Source organism: Mchenga conophoros, linkage group LG9, assembly GCF_057382185.1.
Source record: "Mchenga conophoros isolate Kocher_MC1m ecotype Shallow Benthic linkage group LG9, M_conophoros_male_GT1.1, whole genome shotgun sequence".
NCBI classification, from domain to species: Eukaryota; Metazoa; Chordata; class Actinopteri; order Cichliformes; family Cichlidae; genus Mchenga; species Mchenga conophoros.
The window spans coordinates 26,176,919-26,194,281 of NC_140534.1; the positions used below are offsets into that span (position 1 = coordinate 26,176,919).

At 42.0% G+C, this 17,363-nt stretch overlaps 1 protein-coding gene across 1 annotated transcript in view; it reads right to left on the reverse strand.

Moving 5' to 3' along the window:
* Positions 1–17,363, reverse strand: part of slco5a1 (solute carrier organic anion transporter family member 5A1) — a 36,465-nt gene that overhangs the window by 11,444 nt on the left and 7,658 nt on the right. The window contains exons 3-5 of the mRNA XM_085287255.1: positions 6,638–6,770; positions 6,317–6,537; positions 578–742 (exon numbers count right to left, since the gene is read on the reverse strand). Coding sequence (XP_085143381.1) covers positions 578–742; positions 6,317–6,537; positions 6,638–6,770 — 519 coding nt within the window. The remainder of the gene's footprint in view (positions 1–577; positions 743–6,316; positions 6,538–6,637; positions 6,771–17,363) is intronic.

A 17,363-nucleotide genomic window follows, 5' to 3' on the forward strand; every position in this document is an offset into this window, starting at 1 on the left:
TAAAAATGACCATATGTTAGCCAGCAGTATTCTTGGACACACACACAGACACACACACAAATACCCACACCTTCATGACTTCAAAGACATAATTAAGTTTTTAATCAGTCCTTAGCGTAGTAATCCTGATACCAGATTAGTTGTGCATTAATACCGCTGGCTTAGACGCGACTGAAGGATTAGACCGGTTCTTTGTGAACCCTACGTATGTGGTGCACAAATCGTAGGCAGGGTGGAGGGTCCTGTGTGTGTATGTGTGGTTGTGCATATCAGAGAGACCAAGCTATGATGAATGTCGCCTGCAGAGACTTGTGTGTTACAGTCATGAGATGTAATGGAAGATTATCACTGAATGAAATCCAGCAGGACTCAAAGAGTCATAGCGATGTGTGCACGTGGAGAGGTGAGAACAAATGTGAGCTTAAGTCAGTACAGACTGAATCGACGGCTATTTTCTGATTGTAGAAAACAAAACCGACATAAGTACCATTAATAAAGTGAACCATCTGCCACAGCTTTTTCACTGGCAGCTAGTAGCAACATATTCACACCTACGAGTAAAGAAAGTCACACTCACCTGTGTATATGCTAGCATTGGAGGCAGGGATACCAAACTGTGACTCAATAAACTTGGGAATGAAGGTGATGAAGGCGGTGACAATGGCACACTCTGCTGTGTAGGACAGGCTGACGAACAGAAAGGTCATGTTGCTGAGGATCCTCAGTGCTGCCTTGGGAAGGTCTGAGGAGCGACACAAGACAAGACGGAGCAGCTCATTACCTTCGCGCTGTAATTAACGCGCAATCAATTTCTTAATTTGGCTCTCACTCTCTCCCACACACACTCTACAATCGGAAGAATCGTTGCAAGAAGAGTTGTAATTGAAAAAAGCCAAAACGAGCCCTAAGTAGTATCAGCCTTAGGTAATGTCAGAGTAAACAACACTTAAACGTCTATGAAACTCACTCAAATATTGTTAAATACAAAGATGCACTCAGCCTCGTCTCATTAGTCCGGGTAATTATTCTTGTTTCACGCACGACTGCAGAAGAAAAAGACAGTAAACAAACATGCAGATGTTCCGCGATTTCTGTGGAAAACGCTTTCTTTTTATAAATGAGCACAATTTAACCATTCATGCTGCCCTCTTAATTATCTCCCTTCATTATTTAGTTGTGCCTACATATCGTTTTGAGCTTCAGGGGTTTCACGAAGCCACCGGCATGTTTGCCATACAGTGCAAACATGCGGATCATGTGCCTCTGTGCTGCGTGCACAAAACCAACCAACCAATCTCTGCATTTACAGCCTGAATACTGTCATCCTTGGTTTATCATGACAAGGGCATTTATGTCTGCTTGAGGGCAGTGTCCATATGATTTGGTCCCCATGATGAAAACACCCCCCCTTAATTCTGTCACTCGGTAGTCATGTGGTCTAACTGCAAATGTGCATTACTGTTACCGGGCAGAACTGAGCTCCTTGTCTTTCCTATGGAGTCCAGTACATTGGTCATACTGGCTGAGAAATAGCAGCAAAGAAAAGTGGACCGAAATGTTTTTATTGATTCAAAGATAAATATCTGGTGACAATAAAAAAAAAAATGTTTGGAGCAAGTAAGGATTCAGGTACTCATACATAAACAAGCAGGGCAGATGGTTGCTGTCAAGACAAAACAAATGTGAGACTTCCATTTGAATCACTAATCAACTCCCTGCTACTAGCCTTTAATAGTCCCAGGAAATGTTTTTAAAAAATGTTTTTTATCCCAATGCAATTATGCAGTTATGTCAAAAATGCATCTCTGCATATATCTTATATACAGACATTAATGTGTGCAGGAATGATCTGGAACGACAATCCAGCACCTTTAATTAATGATCTATTAAATCTGATAGGCGGGTTACCATACTGCCAGCATAACACCGTCAAATGAGTTCATAATTTATGATGACAGAGAAATCCTTTTCATTAAATGAGAAAATAAAGACATCCCACTCACTGCTATGCCCGGAACACATTCTGTTTTCTTCTCACTCCTGTAAACCGTTCATGGTGCAAATGTAAAGTTGCGGTCAGAGCTACAGAAGAGAAGCGAATATTATCAACAACAACAATTTTTTGTTTAGGGTGGGTTAAGTTGGAGATCATTTAAAATGAAAGTTAAGAATTGAAGTACACTCATTTTGTCTCATTCAAACTTTGCATAAAAATACTGTAGGACACTACTAAGCAGTTTAATGCAGGCTAAACTGGTTAGTTTACAGTGTTGTGGTGAAGTTTACAGTCAGGACTTCATGTTGGACTGCTACGGAGCAGACGTGGTGTTCGTGGTCAATATTAGCTTACATCAAAGGTAGCAGACATTAATTTGTATTTCAAATGATGTTGATTAGATTCACTTGCTACCTTTTATAATACTTTCATGGTATTAAAGGGTTGGAAAAATCTGTGATATAAGTTGTGAAACATCGATATGTATCTTGTTGAATTTAGCTGACTAAACACACAAAGAGCAGCAAAGGTCAGCTGACCACAACCTCACAAAAGCAAGATTTTTTTAAGTAATTCTGTTCCAGATTTGACCCCTAAAATTGGGTTTCAGATTTTAATCCCTGCTTATATCTTATAAAAAGATATCAGATCAGAGGAGATGGAAATATACAGTCTCTGCCAGGGATGGCTCCCTGGTTTCCCTGTTTTCACGACATATTCAGGACATTATTTCGGTCTTCTGTATATTTTATGTGTCTAAACCTTGTGTAAGATAAGCTTTCCTTGAATGTGCTTGTAAGAGGTACAAGGTCACTGGCGCATATGGACTTCTCCATCTCAGCACAGCTAAGGTATACAATTTCAGGAACAGTTTGACAGAATGAGGATCTCTGCAATCCACAGGGACCTCAGATTCAAGCTACTGCTTCTCTATAACTACTATCCATGTAGTTTGGATGTTTGATGTGCCGTAGAACGCCCGGAACGTGCTGCAGAATCTACAGCTCCAAAGTCACCTTGAGCTGGAGCAAATCATCCTTTAAGAGTCTGTAGGGTTTCCTTTGATTATAACACTTATAACAAGAGACAAAGTGAATAGAAAGAAAAATAAATTTGGGAAAATTTCTTTTTTTCTTTTTTTTTTACTATTCAGAGGAAACACAAAGAGTCAGAAAACGTCCAACCAACTTTAAGAAGTCAGGTCACAAATATGTCAGTACAGCTTCTTTATTCAAATGAGAGAAAAAAATCATTAGATTATAATGACAGCCTTATATTTTAATCATGAAAATCTTGCTCTTGCCGCTCAGCCTTTCTTCCATCTCTACAGTCTTTTTCTCTCAGTATGAGTGTGTGTGTGGTCTGATCAGTCACATCTGGGCACAAAAGCGAGACTTGGAAAACCTTTTAGCTGGAGGTGGCTCGCCTACCCTCTGCGCAACTGGCATCTCCAGTCTCTCCCTGCTAGTGTGTATGTGTGTCCAGGGATTTTAAACACAAAAGGTTTTACAGCCATGCGGCTCTCACGAGGGCTTCTTCTGACTCACACGCCTCAAAAGCAACTACCACAAAGCAAAGCAGGAACAAAAGAAAGGGCAGAAAGAAAGTGATGTTGATTATTATCGCCTTTTATTAAAGGAGGTTATTAGGAAGCCGGCCAGTGTGACTAGATGACATGGTGCCTAGATATGAGAATAGCAGTCTCAGTACTAATGCAACTGATCTTGTTGTAGGCGGGGAAATATTAGCAGCATCTGTCAGCATTATCCCAGATCAAATGGTAGGAAAAGGAAAGTGACGCTAATTATTTCATTCCTGGGAGGCGTGCTGTAACGCTGTCTGCAGGGGGACAGATGGTGAAGTCCTGCTGGCATCTACAGCAGCTGCTCCCTCAATCACACAGACCACTGGCTCACAAGAGTTGCCACATTTGCTTTTCTATTAGGATTTATTTGACGACACCGTCAAATTGTGTCATCTATTTGATCAAGCCAACCAACAAGGTTGAAACACACAGACACGTTAAGCGTCGTTAATAGTCGCGTGTCACATTTCGTGTTGGTTAAAGATATAGAACGACAATTTACCGCAGTTAGTAATACAATGCACCGACCCCTATATCATTTTAGCTTTGAGTCGTTGCGCGCTACAGTATTTAAAACTGATTTGAGAGGGTATAAATGCAAAACGCATATTTTGACATGAAATGACTCTATTCTTCAGACGGATGCTGACGTTTGGAGCTAAGAACTGAGTCTTGAAATCCGTTTTATCCTGTGAGAGGAATAAATGCCAGCTGAAATACCTGTGTGTGTATTTCACAGCATGCCAAGGTAATAAATCACATATTGAAACATGGCTATAATACACAGTATGTGTCAGCAGTTTTTTTATCCATAATGACAACATTTCCATGGGGAACTGCATTCACGCAGCAGTAGACCAAGGCCTGGAATTTCCCATAATCAAGAGTTTGTCACTGTGATGTGTAAAAAAAATCAGTGTTAGCATTTTTCAGGGTTTGCTTATGATGTGAAGGGCACAACAAAAAAAAAAGAAAAAAGATAGCTACTTCACAGCAGCATATCTTTCGCAGAAAGTGCTGAATTCGGGCTATGGACAAACAAGCACACCTCAATTGAAGGACATGCACAGTATTGTAATACATTCCAGATCCAAACACTGAACCTCCCGAGTCTGCGAAATTGGCCACAGTTTGCACAACAGCCCAAAACATTGTGCTGAGACAAATAAAACAGCCGGAGAGCTAGCTGTGGGCTGATGAAGCTATAACGCATTCATCATCATTCCAGCACGGGTGCGTCTCTCTGAGACGAAATCCTGTTCCGAATGCTCCGACGTACACACGGGGATTCATTTATAAGCGTGCAGAAACCTTAAATGCGTGTTCAAATTTACAGCTGTGATTTTCACATATGCGAACGTGCACTCCTCTGCAGCTCAGTCTGTCTAGTCCTGTGTGTGGAAATGTGACTGAACTCTCTTGAGAGCTCATTTAAAAGAGAGAGCGAAAGAGAGAGTGAGAGAGCTGTCTGACTGAGAGCAAAAATTGCACAAGAGGTAACTGGGAAACACTAGAGCAGGACTCAGCTAGAGGCTCTTCCAGGGAAAGCCGGGAGATTCCTGGGGCATCTGGCTCAGAGATGACATAAACTAGAATCACCACTTTGTAGCTGGACGCCTCCAAAAACCAGTCCGGTTGCAGTTTGCAATCACGTCTGTCTAGAGTCTAGACCGATATGTGATTTGTTGTGAAGGAGGAATTCATTGGGCGGGTCTTTAAAAAATTTTTTTTTAAAAAAATCACATTTTTAACAGCACATTTTTCATTTTTTAGGGTGGTGCAAAAACCACAATCCAGTCCCTCCCAGTTCATCCTGAGTACAAGAAAACGTTTGTGTCAGATGTAATGAAAATAATCCAGGTGCACATGAAACATCAACAACCACAAGAATGGAACACATAAGAAGCTACAGCAACCTTGACCTTTGACCACAAAAATGCATTGCTTTGATATTACATTGATCACTGAAGTCGAACCAGTTCATCCTTAAGTGCGAGTAATCTTTGGTGGCAAAATGAACTGATGGACTGCACGACGATGATAATCATGATTATCATCATGATGATCAACACTGATTTTAATGACCAAAAAAGGAGCACCGCTTTCACTTTTGCTACATTCCTTTTAAATTTGTGCCAACTTGTGTTTGTACCTGTGCCAAACATTTGAATTTTCTTATAAATCTGTCTTTTAACTCAACCAGCTCAACCAGGCTAGTGTAGGAAGCTTCAAGCAGCACAGTGCAGGGAACAGCTGCGATCAGCACATGCAGGCACCTGGTCGGTCCTAATTTAAGGAGTGCTTAATTTGCTTTTGCTTTGTGTTTTAATTGGCAGAGCATGTATTTTAAAATGGAGCTCATTTCATTGCAGGAAGCCAAAATTGTGACTATGATTAAAATTAAGTTCACTGTGCAGCCATACTGTCCTGTGTGTGACCTTTAGACATGTTTACTGTTTATTTACTAAAGTTAATAGAACCTAAAGTCCACTAACACTTCCAAGGTTTGCTGCTTCATTAGGCATCTATGTAGACACGCTCTTCCATCACTAATCGATAACATCTTTAAAGGAGAGTTCAGTGAACCTTGCACTACAGTATAAAATGACTAATCCCAGTCATTGATTGAATTAAAGGCTGTTTGGACATCAGTAGCTCATGGGTCCTTTGTGTAAGGTACCTAGAGATCCATCTATAAGGAATACTTAGTGAAAATAATGTTATCTGTTCCTCACCTTTAATATCCTTTCCAAAGCCCATGGAGGAGGAAACATTTTGGCTTTTGCTATTGGACTTTTCCTTCATCACGTCATCATCACTGGACACGTCACCCGGTGAGCCAATCTTCTTCTTCTTCCTCTTCTTTTTGTGGCGTGGCGGCAGCTTTTTAGGGAAGGCAAACATGGGGAAGATGACCAGAAGCATAGCTATGGCACACAAGAGAAAACCACTCCACCTGAAAGGAAAAGAAAAATGAAAGTTTTATAAAGATATCTGAGAAAATACATGATCATATCACAGGACAGCTGGCACGAGGAAACGAGCTTCATATTTACCAGTTTCCAACAAACCGAGGATCATTCTGGTCTATGTTGACAACAGTCTTGGGGTCAACATAAAAACCGATAAGGACGCCTCCAAGCAGGTAGCCAGCTGCGGGTCCAAGGGCTCCCATCACATACATGATGGCTAGAAGAGGCACAGACAGAACAGTCAGAAGTCTGCAAAACAAACACTTTGCAGCTTTCATTAAACATTATCAGGTATTTGCAAGTTTTGATGAGTGTGAAGCCTGCAGCCAGCAAAGCCTACAAATTTCCACATTAATGCTTAATGACCGACTGTTCCCAGCAACTGACTGCATCAGACCTGGAGGAGCTGTTCGTTACATCACATTCATTATATATCTTAAACACCTGCACTGAGATCAGTGGAAACTGCGCACCTACACCTCAGGTAATTTCTCACAGCTCATAAAGCATCTGAGGAAAAACAAAACAAAAACAAAGGTCTCACGATGACCTGTAGCTCTGACACACCAGCAGACCTTGTGTGGTTGAAACATTAACTCACCGAGGTCTAAGACCATCAGTTAGAGAGCCAATCATGCACCGTCTCTTTGTTTCAGGAAGAGGAAAACTCATTAAAGTTAGTTGGACAAGTGGAAAAACCTCCTGTGGACATCCAGCAGACATTTACCAGTCAGAATGAGGGGGCAAAACTTTCTATAATTACACCTGGAACACTGCTGCTAGCACTTAATAATTACTGTGTGTGTGTGTGTGTGTGTGTGTGTGTGCGCGCGTGTGTGGTTGAAAATGTTGCCGTGAATGACAAAATTCATACCCACATGTAGACTTTGCAGTTAGAGATCAAAATAGCTACAACCCATATGCTTCTGTTGCTCGTCTCACACACACACACACACACACACACACACACACACACACCTACCGAAACGCTCAGATTTGTTGATTTGCGTCTCTGAACTGTGTGTTCACACATGCTGGTGTTTGCTGTTTGTGACAGAGCCTGTGTTTAGCAGGAGAGGCAGCAGGTGCGCCGTGTGTCCACACCAGCACCCAAAATATCAAATCTATCTCTGAGACCAAATGAACGCGTCTTCTCAGCCAGATTACATAACACGCACGCACGCACGCACACACACACATTATCCACCATGTAAGCTCGCCTTTGTCAGAATGGAAACTCAAACACCATTTCATCCCAGTCTGTTTAACCAAATGTTTCAGCTGCCGTGCCAACATATTTTCATCCAAGCACTTTGGGTGTTGTTGGACATCGTTTCCTCTGTGGATTTTGGCCAGTAAAGTAGCAAAAAAAAAAAAAAAAAAAAAAAGCGTATTTCTAAAGCCCAAATCCTCATCAAAACTTAATTAAATCAAGGCTCCCTTAAATAAAAGCACTGAGTAAAAGAAGAGAGGAAAACATTGCTCAACAGCCTCCTCTTGCCAACCTAAAGCAGACATTCACTAACAGTAACACACTTTTGTAAGCGCAAGATGTAAGACAGCAATTCTCTGCGTTCAAAGTTTCTATATAAAAATATATTTTTTAAAAATGTAATGAAAACAAACAACCTATACACATCTAAAAAAACACATATATTAAAATGTATAACCAAGTTGTGGGTGAGCCTGGAGATCTGTTAAGTTTTATTCCAATAAAATCTACATGAACTGAAGAATTTCCTCTCCAGACACCTAAAGCTTCTCCTGCCTTTTTCTCCCTTTATCACGTTTGATCTTTTTAACTCATTTCACTTTGCCGTTTCTCATATCCTGCTGCCCGGAGAGTCGATTCATTGCCGCAGTCAAAGCATTTACACAGTGCAACAGGATATTAGCACCTGGAGACAATAAACAGTTCATTACAGTTGGCAGGGACAATAAGAGGTCTTATTGTGCCTTGGCTTTTGTGAAATTAAAAATGTCTCACAAAAACCACACATGAATTCTGGGAAATGTAGTGGAGTTTAAAGACAAGGGTGAATGTGTAGGTAAACGCCATTTTATAGATTGCTGCAGATTCAAATGATCTGCCCCCGTCACGATCCTCCCTCATAGTCGCACTGATTCATCTGCTGATCCATATTACAGGCTGATCTTCTTCTTCACTAAATATCAGTATCTGTCTTAAAAACTTCCTATCAGACAGACTCTAAATGTCACTATCAAGTACTGTAAGCTTGACAAACTTGAAGCAAACAAAGATTGGGTTGCAAAGCATTAATTAACCCATTTTCCAAATTTCAAATATCCAAGAAAAGAAAATCCACAAATCATCTTTTTATTCACTGCCCATTACATTAGTCAATAAACTATATCTGTTACATGGAAATACAGACAACTGTAATCTGTAGGTAGCTTCCATTAGCAATCTTTCTCGGTATAAGGGTATAGCTAAATAACTAGTTATAGTTCCAGTGTCTCATAGACCTTTCTATTGTCCCAAATATAACACATCACAGTGTAAACACCTTCTGGCTTGAGTCACAAATACACCAGGTGCATCCAACCAGCATGTTGTCATGCAAAAGTTAAGCACCAAGCATGGTCCTTTGATTGCCCTCCAAACTCAATCCTCGTCATACGTGGGGGTCCGGGTTAGGACGGCCATATTTTATTCCCTTTGGTGGGGGATTGTGTCTGTCCTGCTACTCCATCTATCACGTTAACGCCGTTGTGCCTGACTGAAGGACAAAGGGCGGGTCATAAACTGTACCTTAGTCGTTGCCCTATCCTGCCCACTTGGCATAGAGCCGAGATAGTTTAGATCAGCAGGTTGGGATGAAGGGATTGGAGGGCCACATCCGGCCTGAAGGGCGACCGGGGCACAGGCATCGGATTGAGAAATATGCTGGCACAGCAGCAGCGCTCCATCAAAGACACACACACACAACACATGCTGCGGTGGCAGACGTCAGTGGACTGCAGGGGTGCATGCCAATGAGGAACGCATGGCACCCACAGGCTCATTTCACTGAATTACACAATGGACCTTCACCAGCGGCACCTGAAGGACAACATATTAAGACTTGATGTGGCTTTCTACACGTGTAGAGGCACCGCGTTAGGAGCGCTGCATTGCAGTTACTGGTTTATCACTCTTAGGTTAAACAAAGTCTAAATCATCCATGTGGTTATTCAGTTTGACTTTCATGTAGGCTGAGGTAACGGCTCAGCCTTCATGGTTTCTAGGCCTCAAAAGATATAAACTGAGAATGTAGTCACACCGCATACATGTTAAGATACACAAACAGAATCCATCTGAGCCACATAATCTCAGGAAACACAATCACCCCAGCACCAAAAACAGCTCAACAAGAAGCACACAGTTTCAATTACAACTCAGTGACTTCACCGGCATCCAAGGTCAGCTCTCCCTGCATCTTAAAAACATTAACTCTAATGTGCATTCACCCGCAAGTGTGAAAGGAGGGAGGCAAGGTGCATTAAGGGTAAGAGTGAGGTTAGGGTTTTAAACGGCTTCACTGACACCAATTTAGCAGTTCAGCTCCAGTGTTTGTGATGGATGGACACAGCAGTGTCAGGCAGAGGAGAAGAAAGGAGATTTACTCAACAATAATCCAGAAAGAGAAAGGCAGTAAAGCAAGAAACCGTTTTATTTGTCTACCAACCAGTCAAGCAGGAGTTTACACCCATGTCCGTCCAGACTTGTAGTGCATGCAGAGGCTGCGAAGGAATTTAATAAGAAGGTATTAAGCATATGTATGTCAATGCAAAAAGAAAAACGCAAAATAAAAGAAGATGATTCTGCAGAAAAGTAAACAATGCTTCAAAAATCAGTGTTGCTGTAAAAAAGTTACAAATTCTAAAACGCTGGGGCAAGGTAGGCGCCTAAGATTACTGCTGCCAGTTCAGTATCTGACCAAATGTGATGTATGGTCACAATATGTGAGACAGAGAGTGAGAATAAAGAGCGAACATCAAGAAACAGAAGGAGCGCAAAAGAAAAAAAAAGAAGAAGCTTGGGTGCAGCCTGCAGTGACTGATCCTGCTGTGTAACTGAGTGATAAAGCTTGCTCAGCAGCATCCCTCTTACATCTAACCTTCAGGGACCAGTTTTGCTCTGTTGTCTCCGCTCTGCCTCCTCCACACTGCCGGTTCCTTTGTATTCACGAGCAGCAGTGACTCATTCACAGCTCGTAGGAATGAATGAAGGCCAATGAGAAAAAGAAGAATGAATTGAAAGAATTGGTGAGATGATTTTCACTGCACTCGGTCTTACTGCGTTTCAGCTTTTACGGCGTCATCTTTGGTAGTCACCAAGGCACCCGAAGCTGCTTGAATAGCTAGATGACAAGAACGGACTTTCATCCATAAAAATGCAATGGCTTCTAGTGACCTTCCACCCCCCTCCCCCACGACCTCTCCTGACCTCGTGTTCTCCTCACCAATGAGACTCAGCCAGAGCAGCAGAGGATGCAGAGCCACAGGACCTGATGAGAAAGCACATTGCGGCTAATGAAGCAGCTCCCTGGTGGTCAAACTAATTAGCGCAGATTAATGATTTGATTTAAGCACACTGACGAAATAAAAAGGACAAGGCTTGCATCGTCAGTGAGGTCAAAAGGTCGCACAGCTCCACACAGCCACATATACAAAACCAAACTCCATGCAGCGACGTTTACGTGCAGCCAAAGTAAAAATCTCATTTGTTTTTCGGGAATTTATTTCTCTCCAGTGACTGTCCTGCAATAAAGGCTGTAGAGGTATGAGCCTCGCTCTGTAATCCTTCTCTTTCCAGCTCTCTGGCTGCAAAGCTTCGTTTCAATGAATTATGTAGCGCTCCACCTGGCCATTAGCCTACACCGCTCAGTCAGCCTCTAAACAAGCCCGGGAATGGATAGCAGGCAGCAGGCAGCAAGCGAACGACCTTGGGTTCGTATTAGGCGCGTTACGTGGGAGCTGCCGATTCTCTAAAAAAGATGCAATCACGTTGTCTCGTGAGCGTTACTTGAGCTTTGCCACGTTGATTTATGTGGCACTATACATCACACGTTAACTATTCACTCTAGCCTAGGATAACAACTGAGCCTCAGAATGAGTTATTCTACTTTATTTAATAACATCTACTTTATGCGATATGGCAGCACAGAATTTTGATTTGCTGCTCTGTGGAGTTCCTAAAGCTCTTTGGAAAGTGTAGTAGCTGTTTTTTGTGGGGTTTTTGATAGATGATCTATGCGGCGTCTGCTGTTCGAAAAAGAGCCACAGAAGGGAAACGCCGCTCTATGTATCCCTGTATTATGGGGATCAGTTCAGTCATGTGACCTCTCCAACCCCGAGAGACAAGAGGAGGAAAAAACACAATGAAATAGGGGAATGGCGGCATTGTCATGACAACTTGCTGACATAGCAGTGTCTTCTTACAAGTCCTAACCTTACAGTTTCACCCAAAGGGCACACATACACGAACAGAGTGAGGCCAGTGGGGCAGACTGCTTTAATATGCATGAGTTATTTATATGATACACACATACACAAAAAGGCATACATCTCTAAGTCCATTTATTATGTGTTGATGATGTTTTTCAGGATGGATGTGGTCCCAATTATAATGAAGTACACATTCGTCGTCACAGACTTGAAGGATGAGTTGCCTCTGCAAGACCGTGCATGTGTTTAGCCCCAAGTGAATAATGGGGGGAAAAGTTCTCTATACATACTTGTACAACTGCTTCCAGTCAGATAAGAACATTCAGGGAGGAGAATTAAATGGAAATCAAGAGACATGCATGAACAGATAGAGAAAATGCGATGGAGTACTGGCAGTGGAAATGCATGAGAATAAGGCATGAAAGGAAAAAAAAAAGCTGAAAGCAACATAAGCACAACTGAGCCGACTATTACTAACTGATTACATTTAATACACTTGCACATTCACTGTGTTAGTAATATGAAATGATAAAGGAATGCCTTGTACTGCCAGCTCCTAGTTTCGGCAACCAAAACAGACTGACTACTTATTAAAGTCAAACACTGTCGAGCAGCCGGCAGATACCGTATCTGAGATAACAACATAAATCTGCGTGGGACACCCAAACAAAGCACAGCCTCATTTAATTGCATAGCTATACAGAACATTAAATCTGGACTAGTTTAATGATGCAAATCAGATCTATTAATACACATATCCATCTTTATATTTAAGGAATAGTAGGAATAGTGCTGGCACTCTATAAATGTTCTAGATAAAGTGAATGAAAACATGCTGAACAAGCAAGACTTTTCGATTTTCTTTATGAGATTTACACCTTTTTAAACTGCGTTTTCATTTGAATTTACATTCAGGTGTCGAAAGCGGTGAAGATCTTAATGGATTAAATGGGGAAAACTTTGATCTAGCAGTACAGCAGCACAGCCGGGTACAGACCCAGACCAAAGTCTTTACCGGGAACCCTTCTGAACTGCACAATCAAAGCAGTTCAGAAGGAAATCAACATTCAGGCCACCCGTTAGACGTCTGTACCACTTTATCTCCAGGCATTCCTGTGGAAGCCCCTTAAGCAGAGACATGACAAGTCACAAGGAGCACTAAGAACTTGATCAGCATCTCAAGCCTGCCTGTCTCCTCCATCCTCTTCTATGTTCTGTTTCTGTACAACAAACTATGAATGTTTTTGCCTAATCCAGCTGTGAAAAATGCTGGTAATATGGTATATTATTGATGCCTCCAGTGTAAGACACAATAAAGGCAAGTGCAGGCCCATTCATAAATATTCTGTGCATGCTGCAGTCAAGTGGCACAAGTTGCGTCACTTTGAAACTGTGTTCTCTGTTATTACGTGTTATACCACAGCACTTTGCTGTGTAGGGTGCAGGAAAAATTCTAAATGTAATGAATTTTTCATGAAAGCTGCTCCATGCAGGGGTTCCCCAAGCTCACTTGGCAAAATCAAATATTTAGAAAACGAGAGGGGGGAAAAAAGAACGAAAGGGGTTTTCTCTATTTTTAACTGCTCCTCGGCTGCAGCAGAGAGCCTGAGGTACAGTAGTCAGCCAGTGAGGCAACACTTCAACCAGCCATGTATGCATACACATTTATCTGTTTATTTGAATTAGCATAAAGAAAAACATCCTAAAAGATGGGAATAAAAGATATTAACTGTTTTAATCAGACTGTCAGCAACGGCCAAAAAGAAATAGTGGTTCCAGCATGCCACTGCTCTCCAGTGGGAGCCGATCCACCCACACACAGCTTCACGCTAGCGTGCATTAGTTGCGTCACAGACCCAGTCTGACACCAAATGACCATTTTCTGCTGATTCCATTGCTGGCCTAAGGCTTCTAGTCCTGCACTGGCAGCAAAAGTCCTCAAATCTGCTGCTGCTGATCTAAAAAAATAAATAAATAAAAGTATCCACTCAAGGGGATGAAGCGATGAGAGAGCACAGCTGAAAAACAACGCATGGGTAGGGTAAAAAGAAAGAAAAATCTCAAAATCATCTGGGAACATGACAAACCCAGCAAGCAACGCACATCAGGACTCAGCTCAGCTGCCCGCTCTTCCGTGATGTATTAAAATGTGTGAGTGGGCCTCGAATGCAAATCTGCCCTGTGTAAGATTTTAAGTTTAAGTAACGCATGGGAAAACAAATCTGCTTAAGTAGGATTTCCTCTCTTAGAACCACTTTCCATTTACTGTATTGCTGTTATTTATGGGTGAGAAATGTGTACCGTGTATTTTTTTTGCCACCCTCCCTTCAGTAAAACATGAAAAACAAAAGCAAACCCTGCATTAAGCAGTGTACAATTACATATATGCAGTTAATTATTACTTATAAGTAAGCCATGACGTATTTACTTTAACTGTGACGCTGCAGCAGCTGCAAGGGTGTTTTTGTGAACACTGTTACAACTGAAAATCTTTCTTCTTCACAATCTGCCCTTGTGACAAGCCAATGAAAGCAACACGGTTCTCTTTAAATGGCTTAGTGATGAAATGTCATTCAGAGGCACACGGGCTCAAGAGAAACGGATTAATTCCACTGCGTCTCCTCCCTTTTTTTATTTCTTTACTTTACTTCACTTACTCTCAGAAGTCTTTCGCGTGCTGCCACGTTTAGCAAATCCTTTTACTTAGCAGCCTAATCCATCATCATCTTTGGATTCTCCTCTTAATCCATCGTTCTTTGTGACTTCTCGTGCATTCAGTTTACAAGATTTGAACAGAAAGTAGACAACTTTTTGTTTATCCAAGACTAAATGTTTATGGTTAATAAGTGAAGAGGTTTCTCTAAAAAGGTAAAGAAACATTCAGATCAACACCTTGTAAAAAAATTGCAACAAAAATGTATGTGATTTAGGAGATTAATGGTATAATTAAAGCCTGTGCTGTGACTTTGTGAATCATCACATAGAGAAACTTTTGAGCAGAGCTGTAGCATTTAAGGACATTTGAGGAGACCTTTACAGTACCTTCCTTTCATTTCTTCCCTGCCAACAGGAACATACTGGGGAGGGGTCCCAGATCCAGCCTGAAACACAACAAGCTGTGTGTTTGCCTGTGCATAATGTTCCAACATTTGAGAGGGTGGCAAATAATCTTTCAGCTGATGAGTGGCCATGAATGAGGCATCTGGGGGCTGAGGGTAGAACCACATTACACTCGGTGAAGCTGTGAATTCATTACAGCAGCGAGTTAGGTTTTCAGTGTGCCACAAGCTGGCACCTGCAGCTTTTCAGTTTCTGTAAATGACAGACATGGCACACTAATCTGCTCCATGGCTCTAAAGCTATGCCCAGAATTTATTTGGCATCCTCAATACATCCTCCACTAGGACTATTACTTCTGCTACTCTTTTAAACCACAAAAATGTTCATTCCAACTCAAGAGCTCATTTTTTTTTAAAAAAGAAAAAGTTGTGTTCATACTCAAACTGACGTTTCTAGTTAAAAATTTCCCCTTTATGACTTGGAAATTAATCACACACACTAAGCTAATTCTTAAACAAAAAAAAAAAGAAAAAGAAAATCCTGCTGTTTTCATTCCTGTAGGTGTGCTTTGCAATTCACAGCCATGTAAGAACTCCTGAGACAATTTGATTTCTGGGTATCTTGAAGGATGACAGGCGATCTAATGATCTCCTAACAGGGTGAATATAATCAACACAGGAGAGCACGACGAGAGGATGTGAAGATTACATAGCACAGCCATGCTTTATTCAGATTTCATTAATTTGGTGTTACGCAAGTAAGAAAAGGACTGTGCTCTGCAGCAGTGCCTCCTACACACTGTGGCAGGAGAGTATGAAGCCATACTTGACGTTGAGGATGAGACTTTTCTGCCCTGCATTTTTTTTTCTTTTTTTGTAAGTGTAAGCTTGTAGGAAAAACAAGTGTACAAGCCTTCTGCGAATACTTATCCACACTACCAGCCACCCCCCCAAAAGCCCTCAATTCTAACCCACACCCCAACTGCAGGTGCACACTCACATTCATATATGTGTACTCCCCCTCCCCCAGGCAAGCATCCTGCCAGCTCTCAACAGCTGCTCTCTCCAGGGTCACACCTGGAGCCTACCAACTCCTTAAAACTAGGTACACCCCCCCCCACACATGTAAACAGAAACAAAAGTGTGAAAAATGAACATTTTCGTAGCATAAAGTGTCTGTGCTAAGCAGAGGGATCCTCCGTTGTACCTGTACACCTTCCCAACCCACTAACCTCGCCACAAAGAGCAAACTCAGCTGCTGCCAACATCTGAGGACGACGCTTGTCAAAACACTGCTTCTTCAGTGAACTGTATCACAGTTGCATGTGTAGCCTAATAGTCCGTGTTGCATAATGCACGACCAGATTAATGCTACATTTACAAGCTAAACAGAGCCTGGCAGTATCGCTGCGAGAGACAGATGAAAGCGTACAGCTAAATTCACCCTTGTCATCTGTGCGGCTGTCAGGCAACGTTTTTGGTCATAATGCCTTATTTTTTTGGCGCTTCCCGAAAGGCGCGTCATTGTGCACAGTGCGTCCAATGGGGTTAGGTCAGAGAGCGTTTAAAGACATCCATCTCATCCCACAGAGCAGCTCTGGGAAGCTCAACACAGGATTTATGTCCATTTATAAACCATTATAAAAATAAATCACTTCTTGTGAAGAGAAAAAAAAAAAAAAAATCTGCTGGGCATCTGTATGGACAACAGCAACAGAAATATTTTCATAAACAGAACTTTTTTTGTTCTCCATATGTTCTTGCACTTATGTAAATCCCATTAGCACTTCTCCCTCCAGCCACCCTCCCTCGCTCACTCTCCATCTGAGCAGCACAGGGGTCAAGAAGAACAATAGCCAGTCTACCGCTAAGAGAGCACAACACTGGAATGGAGTGAGATTTTTTTTTCTCCCTCGTCTCTGTAGCAAAGCAACACTCTTAAAACACCCTGAAGCCTGCATCAACATGGAGATTGGACTGCGCAGAGGAGGTAGCATGCACAAGAAGGAGAGGAGGAAATGCAATTTAACTTGATGTGGTTGTACGGTGTCTGGCTGGTGTAACCCTGCGATCCCAAGAAAAAAGCCACTTACGTGGAAACCCAAAGCAGCTCTATCAGACAATGCGTCTTTCCGAGAACATGGCGTGTGCTAGCAGCAGTACTCTCTGTTCTGATGGCCATCGCAGGATATACTGCACCCCTGGTAGCAAACATCTGGCAATTATTGACGCCAATTCATTTCCGGACCGGACAAAACAGGCAACGGAAGGCCATGTTTCTCATCACGGTTATGATTAGC